This window comes from Phaethon aethereus (genome assembly GCF_964289735.1).
Source record: "Phaethon aethereus genome assembly, chromosome: 3".
NCBI classification, from domain to species: domain Eukaryota; kingdom Metazoa; phylum Chordata; class Aves; order Phaethontiformes; family Phaethontidae; genus Phaethon; species Phaethon aethereus.
Window position 1 is genome coordinate 61,537,491 of NC_138576.1, and position 18,931 is coordinate 61,556,421.

Consider the following 18,931-nt stretch of genomic DNA (forward strand, 5'->3'; position numbering starts at 1 on the left):
TGCAATGCTGGGGACTACATACCACACGGCATGGCCCCTTCCTCACTCCCGTCCCTCCCGCGATCCATTTCGTCCCACTCTTTCTCTCCACTGCTGGGGTAGAAAGGACACACCATCTGAGAGGACTACCCTGCCAAACTCTGGGGAGAAGACTGTGGGGGGCAAGGGCACAGGGGGTTTAGGCTGTGCGGAACAGAGCCCTGCACAGGGAGTCAGGCCTCCGAAGCATTTCGTGCTACTGTGGAAACTGGTGACACTGTGAGAAACTGGTATGAAAGATTCGGATGATACTGCCCGAATCATAATAATGAAAGGGTCTCTCACCCAGAAAGCCACAGAGTCTAAGCATAGGAGAAACCAAGGGAATGCAAAAAGCACAAAACACCAAACAGCAAAGTAACCTCTGAAAACTGGTCACTTTTTTTTTTCCTAAAAAGCACTAAGAAAATTTTGGCTTCTATTTGGAACAGGAGAGATACGATTTAACTGTGGAATTGTGTCCATAAATCTTGCTTGTGTGACCCTTTTCACACAAGTGAAGACCAGAGGACAGAGTCATCCCGAGACGTTTAAATTTTTAATGGAAAACTTTCAAACTAAAATGTCATTATCGTAACTGGAAACTGGAAATAGCTCCATTTAGGGTGTTGAACTGCTCACCCAAATGGAAGAGCACAAAATGCTCCTGGTTCTTTTATAAAACAGTAACAAAACCACCTCACTTGTTAATCAAAATATTGGAGTGCCCGTTAGCTGGTATCTTACCCCTTAGAAGACTTTTACATGCTAAGGTTGCAGTGTTAACAGGTCCTAACAAGAGCTCAGGCAAGGATGCTGTCTTGAGTCATGTCAGCATTTTAATGGATTCAGCAACAGAATTTTTCTTAGATGCTAAAATTCACATTGATCTTCTTATAATTTCTGGGAAAAAATATTTTTATGGAGTTTGTTTTGGCTGTATTTCACTTGTTTGTTCTATTATTTTCTTATTTTATTTATATTCCTATTCTACCTATTTTTATTCCTTTGGTTTTCTTTTATAATTGCTGTAGGAGATGCTGTTTGGACTGTGCTACTGTAGCATTCAAAAATGTTACCTGCAAAAATAATAATGTGCCCTCTAGTGTAAAGGTTGCTGCTTGCATGGCAATGATATGGTACTTCATATAGGCATAACTAAAATTACAAGCCTAGGTTTCCATTTGTTCTGTCTCTGTAAAGACACTTATACCTATCGAGAGCTCACCAGCAGGTAGCTCAGAAGGTCTGATACATGGAGTTTGAAGACTTTGCTAACTTTCCAACAAAGTGTGGGTGTTTTCAAGCGTTTCAATACAGAGTTCCTCTTTTTAAATATAACCTTGAGTTAGAAGCCTAAGTAGTGTGCAGTTGCCCAGCAAATATCAGCACAGAACCACGCAGCAAGTTTTGCCCCTGACTGCAAGAGGACCCAGGTTTTGGTGTAACAACAAGCAGTTTTAGTTGTCAGGAATAGCTTTGCATGCATTTCCTCTGTAAGCCAGGAGTCCGGTCAGTGCAATAGCTGGCAAAGAAGAGACAGCAGTACCTATACTCTATTAAAAATTTTTTTGAAGAGCTCAGCTTCCCTACAGTTACCATATACCATCTAGTGATACAAAAGGAAATTGCAATTTCTAATTCATTATTCTTTAAATGAAAAGTGAAGATGGCAACAATATATTTTTGACATTTTGCTTTCCTTCCACTAAATAAAATGCAGTCTGTGATTAACAGGTTTTCCATATATTAAGTATCTTGTGATTTTGGCATTTTTTCAAGGAGATTTCATTTCTGAAGTTCTGTGATTACACAAGAATCTCAGCTTCAATAAGGTTAAAATGAAGTCTGCCTCATAGCTACAGAACTGCATTTTATAGTTAGTTATAAGTTATTGTTAGTCCTACAGATGTAAAACTCAGGGGCCAAATTTAAAAGAAACCCAAATTCTAACCTTGTAATTTGTGTAAACTGCATTATTTTGAAGATCCCAAATAGTATTTTTTTAAAAAATACGAGGTTAATATTCCCTGTTGATGAGGAGGAAGTCAAAGAGAAAGAGATCCTAGTGGTCTTGAGACTAAGGCACAAGGTTCGCTATTGGGAAAAGTAGGCTTTAATCCTGGAAACTCAGAAACTAAAAGTTTTAAACACGCTGCATTGTAAGGCAGTAACTGTTTTGTGGTGTGTTTTTCTCTGCTTGTCTGCATCACCATATGGATGACTTCAGTTCAACAGCAACATACACTGTGATATGATTCTGACAGCTGGGATAATGGAAAAAGTCAATGTTTACTTATTGGCGGAAGAAAATTTTACCTTGCCTGCCAACTGGGGCAATAAAATAAATTTGTTTTGTATGCTGTGTGGAATTTTTTATTGCCTCTAAATGAAAGCAAAACAATCAGGATCTCTCCCTGGGAGTTCACAGACAGAATGGGTACAGATTGAGAGAACTGAGAAAGAGTATTTGCCCTTAGCTCGTCTTCTCCCACTTCCCCTCCTCAGCATCGTTCAACTTTCTGTTTTTAAAGCAAAATGGGATTGTTCTCATGACTAACCAACACCATCCTTCCAAAATTGTTAAGTAACAGTTTATTTGGCAGAGGTTGCTGCATATCTAGATTATGTAAGAAAAATACAGAAATTATACAAGGTACAGTAGCTGGATTTTCAGGCACCAATTCAGACCTTAACACTTTGTTCTGCATCTACAAATAGTGACTAGGAATCAGTTTAGGTACAGTGCAGCAGGACTGTAAGTGTAGATTGCTGAGATAGGCATGAACCTCAACAGTTTCCAGCTACTCAAAACAAAAAACAACTTGCAAGCCCAAGACTAGGCTTTGGACTCCCGTTGATCAACTTACCCTTTAAAAGCGTTAGCTAGGAAGATCCTGGGAACTACTGACCCATCAGTCTCACCTCTGTGCCTGGGAAGATCATGGAACAGATCCTCCTAGAAGCTTTGCTAAAGCTTAGGGAGGATAGGGAGGTGATTAGAGACAGCCAGCATGGCTTCACCAAAGGCAAATGCTGTCTGACCAACCTAATGGCCTTCTATGATGAAGTGACCACATCAGTGGACAACGGAAGAGCTACCAATGTCATCTGTCTGGACTACTGTAAGACCCCACAATATTTTCCTCTCTAAACAGGAGAGATATGGATTTGATGGATGGACTATTTGATGGATGAGGAATTGGTTGGATGGTCACATCCAGAGGGTAGTGCTCAAAGGCTCAATGTCCAGATGAAGATCAGTGCCAAGCAGTGTCCCTCAGGGGTCTGTACTGGGACCAGTACTGTTTAATAACTTCATCAGTGACATAGACAGTGGGATCAAGTGCACCCTCAGCAAGTTTGCAGATGACACCAAGCTGAGTGGTGCAGCTGACATGCCTGATGCCATTCAGAGGGACCTGGGCAAGCTCGAGGCACAGGTCCGTGTGAACCTCCTGAGGTTCAACAAGGCCAAGTGCAGGGTCCTGCACCTGGGTCGGGGCAACTCCCGGTATCAGTACAGGCTGGGGGATGAAGGGATGGAGGAGCAGCCCTGTTGAGAGGACTTGGGGGTACTGGTGGGTGAAAAGCTGGACATGAGCCAGCAACGTTCACTCGCAGCCCAGGCAGCCAACCGTATCCTGGGCTGCATCCAAAGAAGTGTGGCCAGCAGGTCGAGGGAGGTGATTCTGTCCCTCTACTCCGCTCTGGTGAGACCCCACCTGGAGTCCTGCATCCAGCTCTGGAACCCTCAGCACAGGGAAGACATGGACCTGTTGGAGTGGGTCCAGAGGAGAGCCACAAAAATGATCAGAGGGATGGAGCACCTCTCCTATGAGGACAGGCTGAGGGAGTTGGGGTTGTTCAGCCTGGAGAAGAAAAGGCTCTGGGGACACCTTATTGTGGCCTTCCAGTACTTCAAGGGGGCTTAAAAGAAAGATGGAGACAGACTTTTTAGCAGGGCCTGTTGCGATAGGACAAGGGGTAATGGTTTTGAACTAAAAGAGGGCAGATTCAGACTAGATCTAAGGAAGAAATTTTTTCCAGTGAGGGTGGTGAAACACTGGCGCAGGTTGCCCAGAGAGGTGGTAGATGCCCCATCCCTGGAAACATCCCAGGTCAGGTTGGACGGGGCTCTGAGCAACCTGATCTAGTTGATGCTGTCCTGCTCATTGCCTAGGGGTTGGACTAGATGGCCTTGAAAGGTCCCTTGCAGCCCAAACTATTCTGTGACTCTACCCTTTATACATCACCGAAACAACTGCAACTGCAGTTCAAGGGAGTCGAAGCAAGTGTGATTTTGTCTCACTGACACCATTTGGGCACTGCTCTTACACTGTTTGCCAGGACTGCCAGGTGCCAGGGCCAGAGAACGAGGGGGACAGCGCGACGCCGGCTGCAGGCTGCCGGAGTCGTCCCTGGCCAGCCCAGCTGGCTCTCAGGCCACTGCGCTGTTGACATGCTGAAAACACTTGTAGCACAAGGGACAAGCTTGTGTCACAGACTGTAAAAACTATATACATTTTAAAAAAGAAGTAATTCTGGAAAATTTGTGTATCTCAGTCTTCAATGATGGTTAAAAAATTTATCACTGTAATGAAAATGGTAGTGTAAGATGGGGATCCCGTGTTCTACAACAGCTTAGAGGAAAGGAATGCAGTGAGCAATAAGCAACAGGGGTTCATGGACCAAATGTGTCACTGAAACAAACTCAGGATTTGTGTTTTGTATATTTACACTTTGGAACTCAACCCTCAGCCCCTCCTCTGGCTGTCAGCATGGAAGAGGCTCGGGTACAGTTCCACTTGAGGGGCTCATGGCCAACTTTACATCTTCTCTGTTCGGTACAGAGGGTTTGTTGAAGGTGCAGGAGTGTGGCAAGGGGGGCCACGATACCACACGTCACCCACTCCTCTACCGCTAGCATAACTTGCTGGCAATTCTGCGGGTCTCCACACTAACTACCCAAACTGCTTTGACATAAACTGACTCAAAACCACAGCAGAAGGAAACCAGTTTTCTCCCCTCTCTCCTTAACTGTGCCAAGTGCAGCAAGGATTGAGCTTTTGGTGAATATAAGACATTGGCATATCTGCAAAGCTTTATATAATATCACATGCATTTGAAGAAGCAGAAAAAATGCTTTATAGAAATACTGAAATATGTATTAATAGTTCTCCATTGTCAAAGCATCAGCAAAACATTAATGGTGGGACTGCAGACACTTAACAGGGGAAGTGGTGTCTTTTAAGGATTAGTCTGGTGGATCTTTACTTTTCAAACCACTGTATTCATAATAATTTAGTGTCAAGAATCAGACATAAATTCCAGATCGATATTGTAGACAATAGTAAAAACAAACACCAAGAAACATAAAAGAGAACAGAACTGTGAAGCACGCAGAGGTAAAAAATAGATAAATGAGGTGGTTTCAATTATAACAGACAGGTATAAACTAATACACATAAAGGAATCCATCATAGGAATAGACGGGAGGTGTTCATGCAAAAAACAAACACAAAAAAACCAACGTAAATAATGCCCATTCTGACTGAAATAAGAGCTAGTAATAAGGATTGATAATAACATTTTAGAAGGTATAATCTTATTAGAACTTAAGCAGGGTATTTCTGATCCCCTTATTCCAGTCTGTTCAAGTAGATACCTGTGTGCTCCTTACTTCTTTATCCCAGTAAGGTGCAATGCATTTAATTCTTTGGTTAATAGCTTCGGCACTAATACTCCCTTTAACTGCCATGCTTGCTCCTTAACTGATGGAGCGCAAAATAAAATCTTGCATTCACTCATGCATTTTCTCAGCTGACCTGCAGTCACAGTCAACACACACAGACATGGACTTCTTTTTTACCAAGTAGAGTTTTCCGAGGTGCTGCTTCTCGTACAAAGCTGCACCCATTGAGAGTAGCTTTGCTTGAACTCTTCAGATCCCTTGGGAGCCCAGGCCTTTCCTTTTTTAGGTTAGATTCTAACCAAAACCGACAGGAATTTGGCCTCAATAGCTTCCACGGGATGAAGATCTGCTTCAGTAACGGATTAAGCATATTGCTGCTGAACACACAGTTCCAGTGAGGGACCTTTCCTGTTCTCTCATCTGTATTGGCTCAGCCTCGAACAGACCTCTTTAAATAGCCATATAGGTTGCGAAGCAAATGCTTGTCCTTGGATGCAATCATGACACATTTGTTAAAAACAGGATTAATTACGGGAAGTCTCTTCTAAACTTCTGGAAAAAAATCAGTGGTTTAACCAAATGCGTTTGTTTTAGTAGAATTTACTATTTTTATATTTTTTTATCTTTTATGTTCTCTGATGCTTGTGATTTCTGGGTGTTAAGGTACCACAGAGATTGGCCAACGATAGCTCTAGGTTTACCCAGCCCTTGGCTAGACAGTTTGCACCTGCAGTCACGTTGAAACACTTTCAGTTTATGTGCAATCAGTATCTGAACACGGCCCCCCTTCCCCATCTAAAGGAGTATGACACCAGCTTAAATGATGTGTGGGTTACTGTTTCCCACCCTGGTTTATTCAAGAATTAATACAGCAGACTTTTCAATTGTTTCTGACAACAGAAGGCAACACAGGCCTCCTCCCTGCAGCTCATCTCAAAGGGAGCAGCTCGGCTTTGGGACAGTCCGGCCTAGGCCCATCTCCACCCGTGGGAGACCACCAAAGCAGCCAGCCCTCCACCCAAAGGTGGCTGGGCTGTGCGCAGTGGCACAAGTCTCTGGCCTGGTTAAGCTGGAGCTGCGACGCTGCCCAACTGCCAAGCCGCCGGAATGTCCCGGCGAACGGGCTGCAGAGCGAGCTCCTGGAGAGCCCAGCAGCCCTTCTCGCCTCCTGCTGCATCCGTGCCCCGGCCCTATCAGTGGGGAGAGGCGCACCTGCAATCCGCTTTCAGGTTAATCAAGCATGACAGAGCTCTGCTAGCTCATTTTCCCCCAGCGCTGCCACCAGCCTGGGTCACCCGCGCCGTGACACGTGAGCGGTGAAGCACAACGAAGCGTTCCTGTCTACCGGGATGGGGAAGAAGGGAAAGGGGGGGAGGGGAGGGCCGGGGCGGGCGCCTCCACCTCCCGACGCGCCCAGCCGTGCGGCCCGGCCCTCCCCGGCGCTCGCAGGCCTCACCACACGGCCCCCGCCCCCTCACCGGCAGCCCAGGAGCGGCCGGACCGAGGGAGCCGCAGGCCCCGCCGCCATGGCGCCGCGGCGGGGACGAGGCGGGGCAGCGTCACGCACTGGCGTGACGCGCGCGCGCGCGTACCCTCTCCTACGGTGAGCTCACCCCACCCTCTCCCGCTGCCCCTCCCCCTCCGCGGCGTCACAGTGGCGCGTTCACCCCCACACCCCCACCGCCCCGTCCCGCGCGTGACGTCGGCGCGTCCCGCTGTCCCGGCGGCGGGGCCGGAGGAGGCGGCAGGTGACGGCGGTGGGCTGAGCGGCGCGAGCCGGCCGGCTCGGCGGGTGAGTGCCTAACTGACTGACAGACAGACAGACAGAGTCCCCGGCGCCGCCGCGGCGTGGGGGGGAGAGAGAGAAAGAGAGAGGAGGCCGCCACCAACGGTCGCTCCAACAGCGCCCCTCTTCCGCGGCCGCCCGGGGCCGGCGCTGCCCCCTCCTCCGCCGGCGGCGCTGCCCGCGGCGGGAGCGGGCGTGAGGCCTGCGGCGGGCGGCGAGGCCTCGCCGCGCAGGCGGCCGGGCGGGCGGGCACCGGCCCTGAACAAAAGGCCGGCGAGCGGCGCCCCGGCCGCGCTGAGGGCGGCCGCCGCGGCGGGCGAGCCGTGCCCGTTATTGTTTTGGCGGCGGGGTGCGGGGGGGGGGGGGGAATCACGTGACGGGCGCGGGGGCCGCGGCCCCGGGGGGGAGGCTGCCCCCACCCCGCGGCGCTGGGGGGCTGGGCGAGCCGCCGTCCCCGCTGCCGGGCCGGGCGCTCCCGCTGCCGGCGCGCCGGGGCCGGGGTCTGCCCTCAAGGCCCGCGGCATCCCGCCGCCTCGGTGGAATGACGCGCGCGCGCTGTGTGCCGCGCCGCGACCCTGCTTTCCTGGTTTCGTTTTGTTAGGTAGTAAAATAGGTCAGGAGTATTAGCCGTGGCGTCGTCACGCGTGGCAGAATCCCCTGGCCAGCGCTTTAGCTCTTAGACCGATGTGCAGCGCTTTAAATGATTCTGTGCTGCGTGTTGTCCCTCGCCTTTCAAGATGTCATTGCCGTAGCTGGCTGGCTGTGATTACTGTCATGTTTACTATGTGAACCTCGAACGGCAGTCCTACGGGACGTCATAGGAGCACAGTACAAAGCCTGTACCAAGAAGTAACTGGTGTTTTTAATGGAAGTGCTTTTGTTTCTTCGTGCCCGATGGCCTCGGCTCAGGATGTTGAAATGGGACGTGAAAATAGGTCCGGCTTTTGGTGCAATACATACTGTCACCACTGAAAAATTATTATGAGACGTTTAGTAAATGCGAGTTTTTCATACAAACAAGAGAATCGGAATGGTGAAATAGGTAAAAAGCCAAGTCAAAGTGTGGGGTTTTAAATCTTAGGATAACTTTCCTGTGATATGAACTAGAAGTACTGTAGGTTCTGTTACTAGTGGTGTAGTATGCAAGTACACGTTGAATAATTACAAGGAGGAGTAGGGAGCAGGGCTTTAAAACGTTTGGCTTTTGTCCGATTTGTAATACTAAAAATACAATCCTGCCGCTTCATTAACTGCTGCCTCCGGACAGTGGGCTACTTAAAAATAGTTCTTAAAGTGTCTCAAAAATGCACTACTGAAAATTACAGTTTGTAATAGTATTGAAGATAAAGTGAAATCTTAATATTGATTTGGTCACTTCGAGTAAATCCTGAGTGTTTGCAAGAACTTGCTTTATAGTCTTGTGTGGTTAATACTGTGGTTTCTTTCCAAGTGAATCACAGTACCAATTGTTTAACTTGCTATAATGCAGAATGTGTACTGAGTGAAAGAAAAGCTCTGTTCTTGTTTCCTTCAAAATATGCTGCATCAATTTAGATGTAATTGATTTGTCGTTGATTTAGAGAGCTGGAATTGCAGTATTTTTAAAGGCTATTGAACAGTGGACTCCTGAAATTGGTGGGGGAAAAGTCTTTCTGCTGAAATGGGTTTTTTTTTTCCTCTCTTCTGTGCATGTTAATCGAGTCTATATATATATAAAGATATGTGCCTGTACTTACTTTCTGTTTCTGGAGCATTGATAACTTCACATGAACCCATTTTTTCTTTTGTTTTCCACACGGTATCATTTTATTTCTGTGAGAAACTAATATATTGCTCTGTTAAATAAATTTAAATAGGATCTATGCTCAGAATTCAAATTTAATGCCCCAGTTGTAGCATAGGAGAAGAACCTCATTTTGACGGAATATGCAGCAGTCAATACTGAAATGGTTGACAGTTCTGCACTTGAATATTCTTCAGTGATTCCATTCCAAACGTACATACAAGGGTTGGGTTTTTTGATTGATGTGTAATAGCAAAGGATAAGGAATGACAGGCAACTTGCAGCCTCATCACAATCAGCAATTCCTGAAGATGTTCCAATTTTAAGAAACAAATACAGAAAAGTAGGTAAGAACAGGAAACAGCGAGGTTATTTATCTGTTGGCTATCCAGTGCCCAAGGGTAGTTTAAAAAATACCTGATAGGCTCAGTGCCTTGAGCTGATACTATATTGACAGTAGCAGACCTTCAGACAGGAAAGTGATTTTTCCTATTTAAAAAAACAGTCACCTTCCTCCTTCTTCCCACAGCGTTTGGCTTGTGGTAGGGAAGGGCAGAAATCTGGACTTCTTTTTCCCCTCCTGCCTCCCCAATAATTGAGTTACAAGTTAGGGAGGTTGATGGAAAAATTCAAGTATTTAATTACAGAAGAGCATTTACTCTTTTGAAATAAAGCTGTAGCTGTTGAGTTTTCAACCTATGAGGGAGGAGGAAATGATGAATTTGTGATAGCTATTTTAGAGTATTCTGCACAGAGTTGCAGAATTTGTGAGCTTATCTGTCATTTGAGGTAGGAGTCGAATAGTAGTCTTTGTCTGGTTTGGTTAGAAGCTGGTGTTAGTTGAATTTACCAATGGTTTATGCTTGTTTGTTTTTGAAGAGCTAAGCTTTTACTTACAGAAAAGACTTCTTGAGACTTCATTGACATTTAGGAGCTGGCTTCTTAAATATGTAAGTTTCTGGGATTTTTTTATTGTCACTGTTTTTTCCAAAGAAATAGAAAAGTGGAAAAAATTGTTGGATCTGATAGGTTACTAGGAATCCAACGGGCACAGTTGAGAGGACTAACAAGAAGAAATTATTTCATTCCACCTTGGTCTAGTAAAAGCTTGAAATTTTTCTTAAAGGAGAACCTAATATCATTTTTGGGAGATAGGTCTGGTAGGAAGTCCACCACTTCAACATCTTAAAGTTGTGTGGAAGAAGAAGACGGTAACCTCTCCCAGCAAGCATCCGGAGAGACTTCCAAGGGGACAAAGAGAGCAGGTAAATGCTGGCTGAGCCTCGGGGCGGGGGAGGGGGGGGATGTTGCCCAGTTTAAATTCTTGCCCCTGATCAGTGGGTTTGTCCATCATCTGTTGCATCTTGAATTAAAGTTTCAAAATCAGTGTGTGATAGGATGCATGGATTTAGTAGGTGTGCACAAGGAAGGGGTACTTGCAGGTTGCCGCAGATAGCGTTAACTCCTCATACTACTGTTTTCCTAGCATAGAAAATTAATTGCCAAGTATAGAACACAGTTCTTACCCACTTGACTTTAAAGGAGGAGTTCTCATCCAGGAAAGGGCATCTGTGTAACCACAAGTGCCTTTTATCCCGTTTAGTAAAATTTTCAAGACTGGCTTATTAAATAAATAACAATGTCATGAAATGTAGAGGTTACCTGAAGTCAGTTTGTGAGCTAGTTCTTCTTCAGAGCTATGCAGCAATTAGAAAGTTGCCTTAATTGGATTCTTCTAGGCATAATTACATACCTTGGATATGTGCATGCATTTTTATTTCCGAAGAAATCTGCTAGAACTGACCCAACCTTTTTCTCCCATCTCCACATAACATTTGGTTTTATGATGTGCTGCCTCTAACAGTAGATTGTGAGAGGTAGTAGATTAAAAAAGGCTTCAGGTGATACCTAGAGAAGTAACAGAAAGCCAGCTCCTAAAATGAAGGACTGAACACCACACCCACAGCATCAAGCTGGTTGCGGCTGTCTCTTTGATCATAGCAAACATAGTATCTTGTCTGAGTGGATTAGTAGAGTCAAAATTTTAATGCGATTGCCGCTCTTGGTTTCAGATTGATGTGTGAAGAAAGGGGAAGCTGCTAGAATGATGAGGGGAGAAAAGGTGTGGATAGGCTTGTTAATTTTTGCAATTTTCCTTTGGAGCGCTTTCTAAAAATAGCTGCATGGAATGTTACATGGCGCTCAGCTATAAAGAAAATAACATATTTGAGTAATGTGTCTTATCCTGAAGTCATCTGATCATTTCACTCTGATGTTATTAATGATAAATGTTCAATCTTTTAATGAAGGACTGTAACACAGAGTACTATAATACTAAATGCTCCATGTTCTTTCAGGGACTTCACTTTGCTTGACTCTGTACATGTCTGATCTGCACTGTATTTATACTGAAATTATTCTTTCCTTGAGCAAATTGAAATCTAAGGTGTGACATTCTCAGGTCTGCTTCACATCATTCCTATATGTATCGTTTTGCAGCAGCTGGAAATTGTAGTTCAAAGCTCTTAAGAATCATCTTGAAAGCTACAGCCCAGAGAGAAGTTATAACTTTATGGCTCATCAGTCTTCTTACAGAGGATTCCTAAATACTTTCTCTAACGAAGGGTGGCTCTTTTAGATCAAGACCTTCCTGTTCAGGGTATGAGAATGTGACAGTGAAATCTTGATGGTCCCCTTGCCCTCTCTGAGTTTGCAGATTCCTGCTTCCCTACTCGAGAGTTATTTAGGTATTTGTTAGACACTTACTGGTTTCCAGTGATTATTATGTATTTGTGAAATGACTTAGCTCAGATTCTGGTTGATGATGCACGCAAAATGTATTGTGACTGACATTCCCTGCTAGCCTGGAGAGGGGTCTAATACCTCAGAGGTGTGGAGGCTGAGTTGCATCCTTGTCCACTTTTTCAGAAATCGCATGCATGCATGAACCTCAGAACCCTTCAGCACATTGTCCTCATACTAGCTTACAAGCAAACTCTATGACCTAGATTTGATACTTAACAAGGTAAACAAAAAAAAGGATTAATTAGGATCTTCCTTTATTTCTTTATAAAGTGCTGAGGGGCTCCAAGGTTCATTCATGGAATGAATGCATGTCATCTCTTAAAAAAAGGACAAGGATGCAAGGCTCTGACTACAGGCTACTTGAACTATGGAGAGGACCTAGGGGAAATCAGCTGTTCACATGCACTGTTTTTGCTTCAGGCATCTGATAGTAGCCCGTGTTAAGAGACAAGATACAGTCCTTTGGAACGATGAGATATGGATAGTTTTATAAACAGCTTTAGGAAGCCATCGTGACTTATTAAACTCTCTGAATATATGGCGTCATTTATTAGAGGTTAAATTTGCATAAATATAACATGCTCTTAACTTTGGTCTTGTTTCTCCTTTTGTGTACATGGTCACTTTACGGTAACGAGCCATTAACTTATTATAGCTAAAGATAATTGCCTTTTATAATACTTTAGAAAAAGATAATTTGCTTAAGTCAGACATCAAAGTAATTGACATCAAAATGGTGGGCAAAAATTGATAATTGCAAAAAACAAAACAGCAGTCCGATGATATTTTTATTGAAAATAGCCTGCATCAGGCAAATGAAAGCATAGTAATTTCTTTTCTGGACTCTTTGCTTTCTCATACCTCTGTAAAACGTTGTAATGGCGATATTATTTACTTCCCACTAGTTCGCAGAGAAGCTGAAACACCGTAGTGTGCCATTGGGCGAGACAAGTAAGGAATGAGCCAGCCTTGGGAAAGAAGACCTGCCATCCTAGCTGGAGACATCTGAAGAGAGGACATTTTAGTCTTGTGGCATGCTTCAGTAGCAATTATTCAGAAAAAGTAAGCTGTTGTTTTGTTAATGGACTTATACATGTCACTTCCTTGACAGGCTGCTTAGTTGTAGTTAAGAGTTTGACCTGGAGTTTGAAAAATTACTCAGTTTTGAGGTGGTTTTGTGGGAATTTACTTTTTCTTCTAGTAGAGTCCTAGAAGGCCCGGGGTCTTTTCATACAGTTTTTATACATGACCTCTTCCATACTTTGTGTGTTGATGAAGGCACTCTGGGCTGTGCACCCTAAGCTTACAAATTAAATATATGTTTCAATATTAGAAAAACCCAAACAAACCACAAAAGGGTAATAGAGAGGTGATCTGGCAAGATTGTGGACTAGCTCCTTCTCAGTTGGCTTTAGGCTGTATTTATGTTAAAATACAGTGTTCAGATGCTCGTTGTTCCCTTATTCATTCCTGAATACACGAGGATCTAAATACTTAAAATAATTTTATTTTTAGAACTTGTCCTTGAGTTGCATTCATTGTTAGCCTCACTATTCAGTAATGTAATTTTCCCTGTTGCCAGAAGTGACTTAAGCAAACCCAACCTCCAAAAAACAGAGCTTTACTGCTTGATAATAGTTCTGATATGAAGCCTGTTTTGATTAAACCTTGTAATAGTATATTATTCTTAATTTCAGGAAAAATATTCTGTGGTCAGTTTTGTTTAGTTCTTAATACCGTGAAGTTGCAATGAAAGTGCTTCCACAGCCATAACATGGCGGAATAGCAGTCCTAGATGTTTTTCTTCCATTCTGAAGGATTACCTCTCCAATTAAAATCTACATGTGCATCCTCATACCAGCTTATGAACAAACTCTATGACCTAGATTTGATATTTAATCCTTTTTTGTTTACCTTTTTAATTACGATCTTCCTTTAAAAAGAAAAAGTGAGACAGCATCAGTTTAGTTGATATGAATCTTTTAAGTGCATAATTGTCCTGCATTCTGAGCACATGCAACTGCAGTTGTGCTTATCTTTTAAGAGTTTTATGTTGCTGAGTAGTGCTTGCTTAGAGATAAGGGTTTATTCCTCCAGCTGTATTCATTTCACACATAACATTTTCCTCTGAATCATTAAAAATCACATAGGAATTTCAAGATAAGGCATTTACTCCTTCTCATATCCTGCATTATTGTCTCGATCTAGTAAGGAGTCAAAGAACCCTCAAATTAACGGGTGACCTATTCAGCACAGTTCAAATGTTAGCGTTTTTGTGCTTTCAGTGAACAGGTGAGTATGTTCATTCTGCCTTTAGTTTACTAATAAGTTAGCTGATGGTATCAGAATTTGATTTGTCAAAATGCATTTCATTTTTAATCACAGTAGTCTCCAAAATCTTAATTATGATACACAGCTTCTATAGAAGTTACTTATTTACAGGTTGTTTTAATCTTTTCTTTGACTCTGAAAAGGATAACCTTGTAAGATGTATTCAGGGAGAAGCAGCCTTTTGTGAAACTGTAGCGTGGAAGTAAAAATCTCTGATGCTGTGCCTTTTAGCACAGTAGTATGTCCTTATGGGAGAACTTGAGCTGTGGTTAGCACAAATTAATCAATACATGGATTTCTCTTTCAGTCTTCTGTTGCAAGATACTGTTTGGGTTGTATTTGTGGGTATTCTGAAATCATAGAATCATAGAACAGTTTGGGTTGGAAGGGACCTTTAAAGGCCATCTGGTCCAGACCCCCGGCAATGAGCAGGGACAGCTTCAACTAGATCAGGTTGCTCAGACCCCTGTCCAGCCTGACCTGGAATGTTTCCAGGGATGGGGCATCTACCACCTCTCTGGGCAACCTGGGCCAGTGTTTTACCACCCTCATTATGAAAAATTTCCTCCTTAGATCTAGTCTAAGTCTTCCCTCTTTTAGTTCAAAACCATTACCCCTTGTCCTATCGCAACAGGCCCTGCTAAAAAGTCTGTCCCCATCTTTCTTTTAAGCCCCCTTGAAGTACTGGAAGGCCACAATAAGGTGTCCCCAGAGCCTTTTCTTCTCCAGGCTGAACAACCCCAACTCCCTCAGCCTGTCCTCATAGGAGAGGTGCTCCATCCCTCTGATCATTTTTGTGGCTCTCCTCTGGACCCACTCCCAACAGGTCCATGTCTTTCCTGTGCTGAGGGCTCCAGAGCTGGACACAGTAGTCCAAGAACTCGTATGCAGATTTTTCTTTAATCTCAGGGAAAGAAATTCAGATATGAAACTGCAACATAGTGGATACAATTATGTGTTACTTCAGGAAAGATATTTGAGATAGAAAGCTTTTAAAAGAATGATTTGATAAAAAATGGATTAAAGAGGCATCAGTCTTTTTAAAGGAAATTATAGTGATGGAAGGGAACAGACAGCATACAAAAATAAATTTTTAAACAAATAGCACTTAATACATTATGCTTCACAATCTGTATTTATAAGAAATCTTTTTTTTTAATCCCAGCATGTATTCATAAGATGTTCAAAGCAGTGGAGGCTTTTGCAGTAACAGCAGGCATTTTCTCTTGAGGTAACACATTTTGCTAGAAATGTGTATAACACTAGAACAGGCTGTCCAGGGAGGTTGTGGTATCTCCATCCTTGCAAGTTTCAAAAAAACTTAGCTCGGCAAAGACATAGCTGATCGATCTAGTATTTGTGGTAGTGCCATGTGGAGCAGGAGACTGGACTACATGACCCCTAAAGGACCCACGTGTCTGTGATAACTTTGCATGAACTATTCCTTGCTGCTTGTACAACAAAGACTAGTTTCACTGAAAGGCTGTTCTGCTGAATATATTGGCCCTATGTCTCAAAGTTCCTTGGGCATTTAAATGAAAAAAAAAAAAGGCATTTTTTTAGGCCCTATCCCCCAAAGCCCATTCTTCTCCTTCATTTTATATCTGGTGTTTGGTTTTCATTGCTAATAAATAAGAACATAACAGGAGAATTACCATGAAACAGACTGTGAAAGATTGCTGTGGCAAAAAAATGTAGTTGAGAAGGCATTTCCATATCTAGGCTAGAATTTTTCAACTACTGAAATCCTACACAGTACCAAAGTGACACAGTTTTGCACTCCTTGCTCTCTTACAGTTGGTTACAAAAATCATCTTTAATGACAGAAATAAGATATGACCAGAGAAGGTAGAGGCAATGACTTCACAGACCAGTCACATATCTTCTGTGATACACTGCTGCTTCTGCTGGGCTGCAGTGATTCCTTTTGAGATGCACTCAGCTGTATCAAGGAGTTCACTTGATGTTTAAGAAAAAGAAATCCAGGGTATCTATCTTTTGAAAAAGCCACCTCAGCTTTCAAATTTGGTTCTTTCTGCAGCCCTGTGGTTCTCCTGAGACCAGTTTAAGGGATAGTATACCGTGGTGCACGGGGACTAAGAAACAGAGTGGGGTAATACTTCATCTGGGTGCTGCTGCAAGGCGCATTTTCTACTGTGGAAACCTACTCTGAGGTACTGTTCAGGAAATCCCTTAATCAAACAGATGGTCACCAGCCATGTGAAGAGAGATTGTTTTAAGTTAAGTTCAATGTTTGCAGCTAGATCACCTCTTGAGGAAAGAATGGTAGCTTCTTTAAATTTCCTGAGGCGGCTCCAAAGTAACTGGTTGACTGGAGGTTCATTAATCAACACTACTTCAGAGAAAGAACAGAGGAAATTTCAAAATTTGTTTCCTAACTTGGCATGTTAACACGCTGAAAGTGAAACAGATACAGATTGGTGATGAGCAAAAGAAATTCTCCCAGTACTCGATTAGTCTGTCAGCTCAGGAACAGAATATTAACCTGTCAGTTTCTTTGAGCTCAGCTTAATAAATGATAATTTACCTTAATTAAAGGTAAGCATCTCATTCTGTGGCTGTTGAGGTCACAGGTGATATAAGGTGCCAGTTTAGGTTCACACAATAAACTAATTTAAATCTATCTTTGATCCTCTGCAGGATGGCTGGCTGTGGCGAAATAGATCATTCGATCAACATGCTTCCCACAAATAGGAAGACAAATGAGTCGTGTGCTAACGCAGCACCTTCCCTGACAGTCCCCGAATGTGCTATCTGTCTGCAAACATGTGTCCATCCTGTAAGTCTGCCTTGCAAACATGTTTTCTGCTATCTGTGTGTGAAGGGAGCTTCTTGGCTTGGGAAACGATGTGCACTCTGCCGGCAGGAGATTCCAGAGGATTTTCTTGATAAGCCAACCTTATTGTCACCAGAAGAACTCAAAGCAGCCAGTAGAGGCAATGGAGAGTATGCTTGGTACTATGAAGGTAGAAATGGTTGGTGGCAGTATGATGAACGTACCAGCAGAGAGCTGGAAGATGCCTTTTCCAAGGGTAAAAAGAGCACCGAAATGCTAATCGCTGGTTTTTTATACATAGCAGATCTTGAAAATATGGTTCAGTATAGGAGAAATGAACACGGACGACGTAGAAAAATAAAACGGGACATCATAGATATACCAAAGAAGGGAGTGGCTGGGCTGAGGTTGGACTGTGATGCTAACACCGTCAACCTGGCAAGAGAGAGCTCTGCTGATGGTGCAGACAGCACGCCGACTCCAGGGGCTGCAGCTGTGCAGTCTCTAGCACCCATTTCTGCTAGGCCCCTGCCATCCCTAGATGGTCAGCTGATGAGTCCTTCAACGCCATCACCAGATGCAAGCAATTCTCTAGAGAACTCTTTTGCCCACTTGCAAATAAATGGAGACAGTATGGCTGAAAGGAGTCATAGGGGAGAGGGAGAAGAAGACCACGAGTCATCATCTTCTGGTAGGGTGCCAGCCCCTGACACCTCTGTTGAGGAGACCGAATCAGATGCTAGCAGCGATAGTGAGGATGTGTCTGCCCACCTTCAGCAACGCCCATCCTCTGTCCAGCAGAGACACTTGAATGCTGGTGCAAGCCAGCCAGGAGCAGATAGACCAGTGGCAGGGGGCGGGGTGGTAAACACAAGTGTAAGATCTAGAAGGCCAGATGGACAGTGCACTGTCACTGAAGTTTAAATCTAGAGCCATGCGATTAAAAACTAGATCCTGTATCTGTAAATTTTCTGTCCACATTGGCATTGCACTCAAACCTAGCAGTGTGTTTGGTGGGAGGGTGGGGTGAAGGGGAGAAACAGATTTGGCCTGTTTAACTTAAGTCTTTTAACATGTCTCAGCTGGAAGACTCTAACTGTAGGAAACTGGGTTGTCCTGTTAATGGTTTGAAAGCTGCTTAGCAATACCCAGTTTTCTTGAAAATGTCTTGTGTTTATTTTGTAGCATTTTCCCCTGGGAGATACTCGAACCCTTTTTGGCCAATGTATATCTACTGTACAACTTGAATTGTCTTCATTATCTGACTGTTGCATTAAGTGTCTTACTACTTTCTGCATGGATTGATGTATGAAAAGAACACTAAAGCAATGTGGGAGCAGGCAAGATATTGGGTGTGAGCAGGATGCTTAATTTAATGTGAGAAAATAGATGTGAGTTTGGAGTTAAAAATGTGTTTTTACTAGAGAAGAGCAATCATTTACCTTCCTTCAAAGGAAATGTAAAAATGCTGTTAACTTCTGTTGCAAATTCTTACCTATATGCTCTTCATGGCATTTTCTGTGGCTTTGCCATCTAGTCCTTGTAGTTTTGTTTTTGAGGTCTTTCTTGATCTGTCTCGTTTTTGTTACGGAATTTATAATTTAATAAAACTACATTTTATCAGTAACAATCATAGATATGTCTCCAGTTTAATTGAACTTCACTGGAGGAACTTTAAAGAGCTTTAAACTGTCATAGAACAGCTTCCTGTGTTTG

The 18,931-nt window shown here is 43.5% G+C and overlaps 1 protein-coding gene across 1 annotated transcript; it reads left to right on the forward strand.

The window, feature by feature from the left end:
* Positions 1–17,080: 17,080 nt before the first annotated feature.
* RNF146 (ring finger protein 146) lies at positions 17,081–18,139 on the forward strand (the record flags this gene model as incomplete). The annotated part of the gene is made up of 1 exon (XM_081998178.1): positions 17,081–18,139. The coding sequence occupies one exon, from the start codon at positions 17,081–17,083 to the stop codon at positions 18,137–18,139; it is 1,059 nt and encodes a 352-aa protein (XP_081854304.1).
* Between the last annotated feature and the right edge of the window lie 792 nt (positions 18,140–18,931).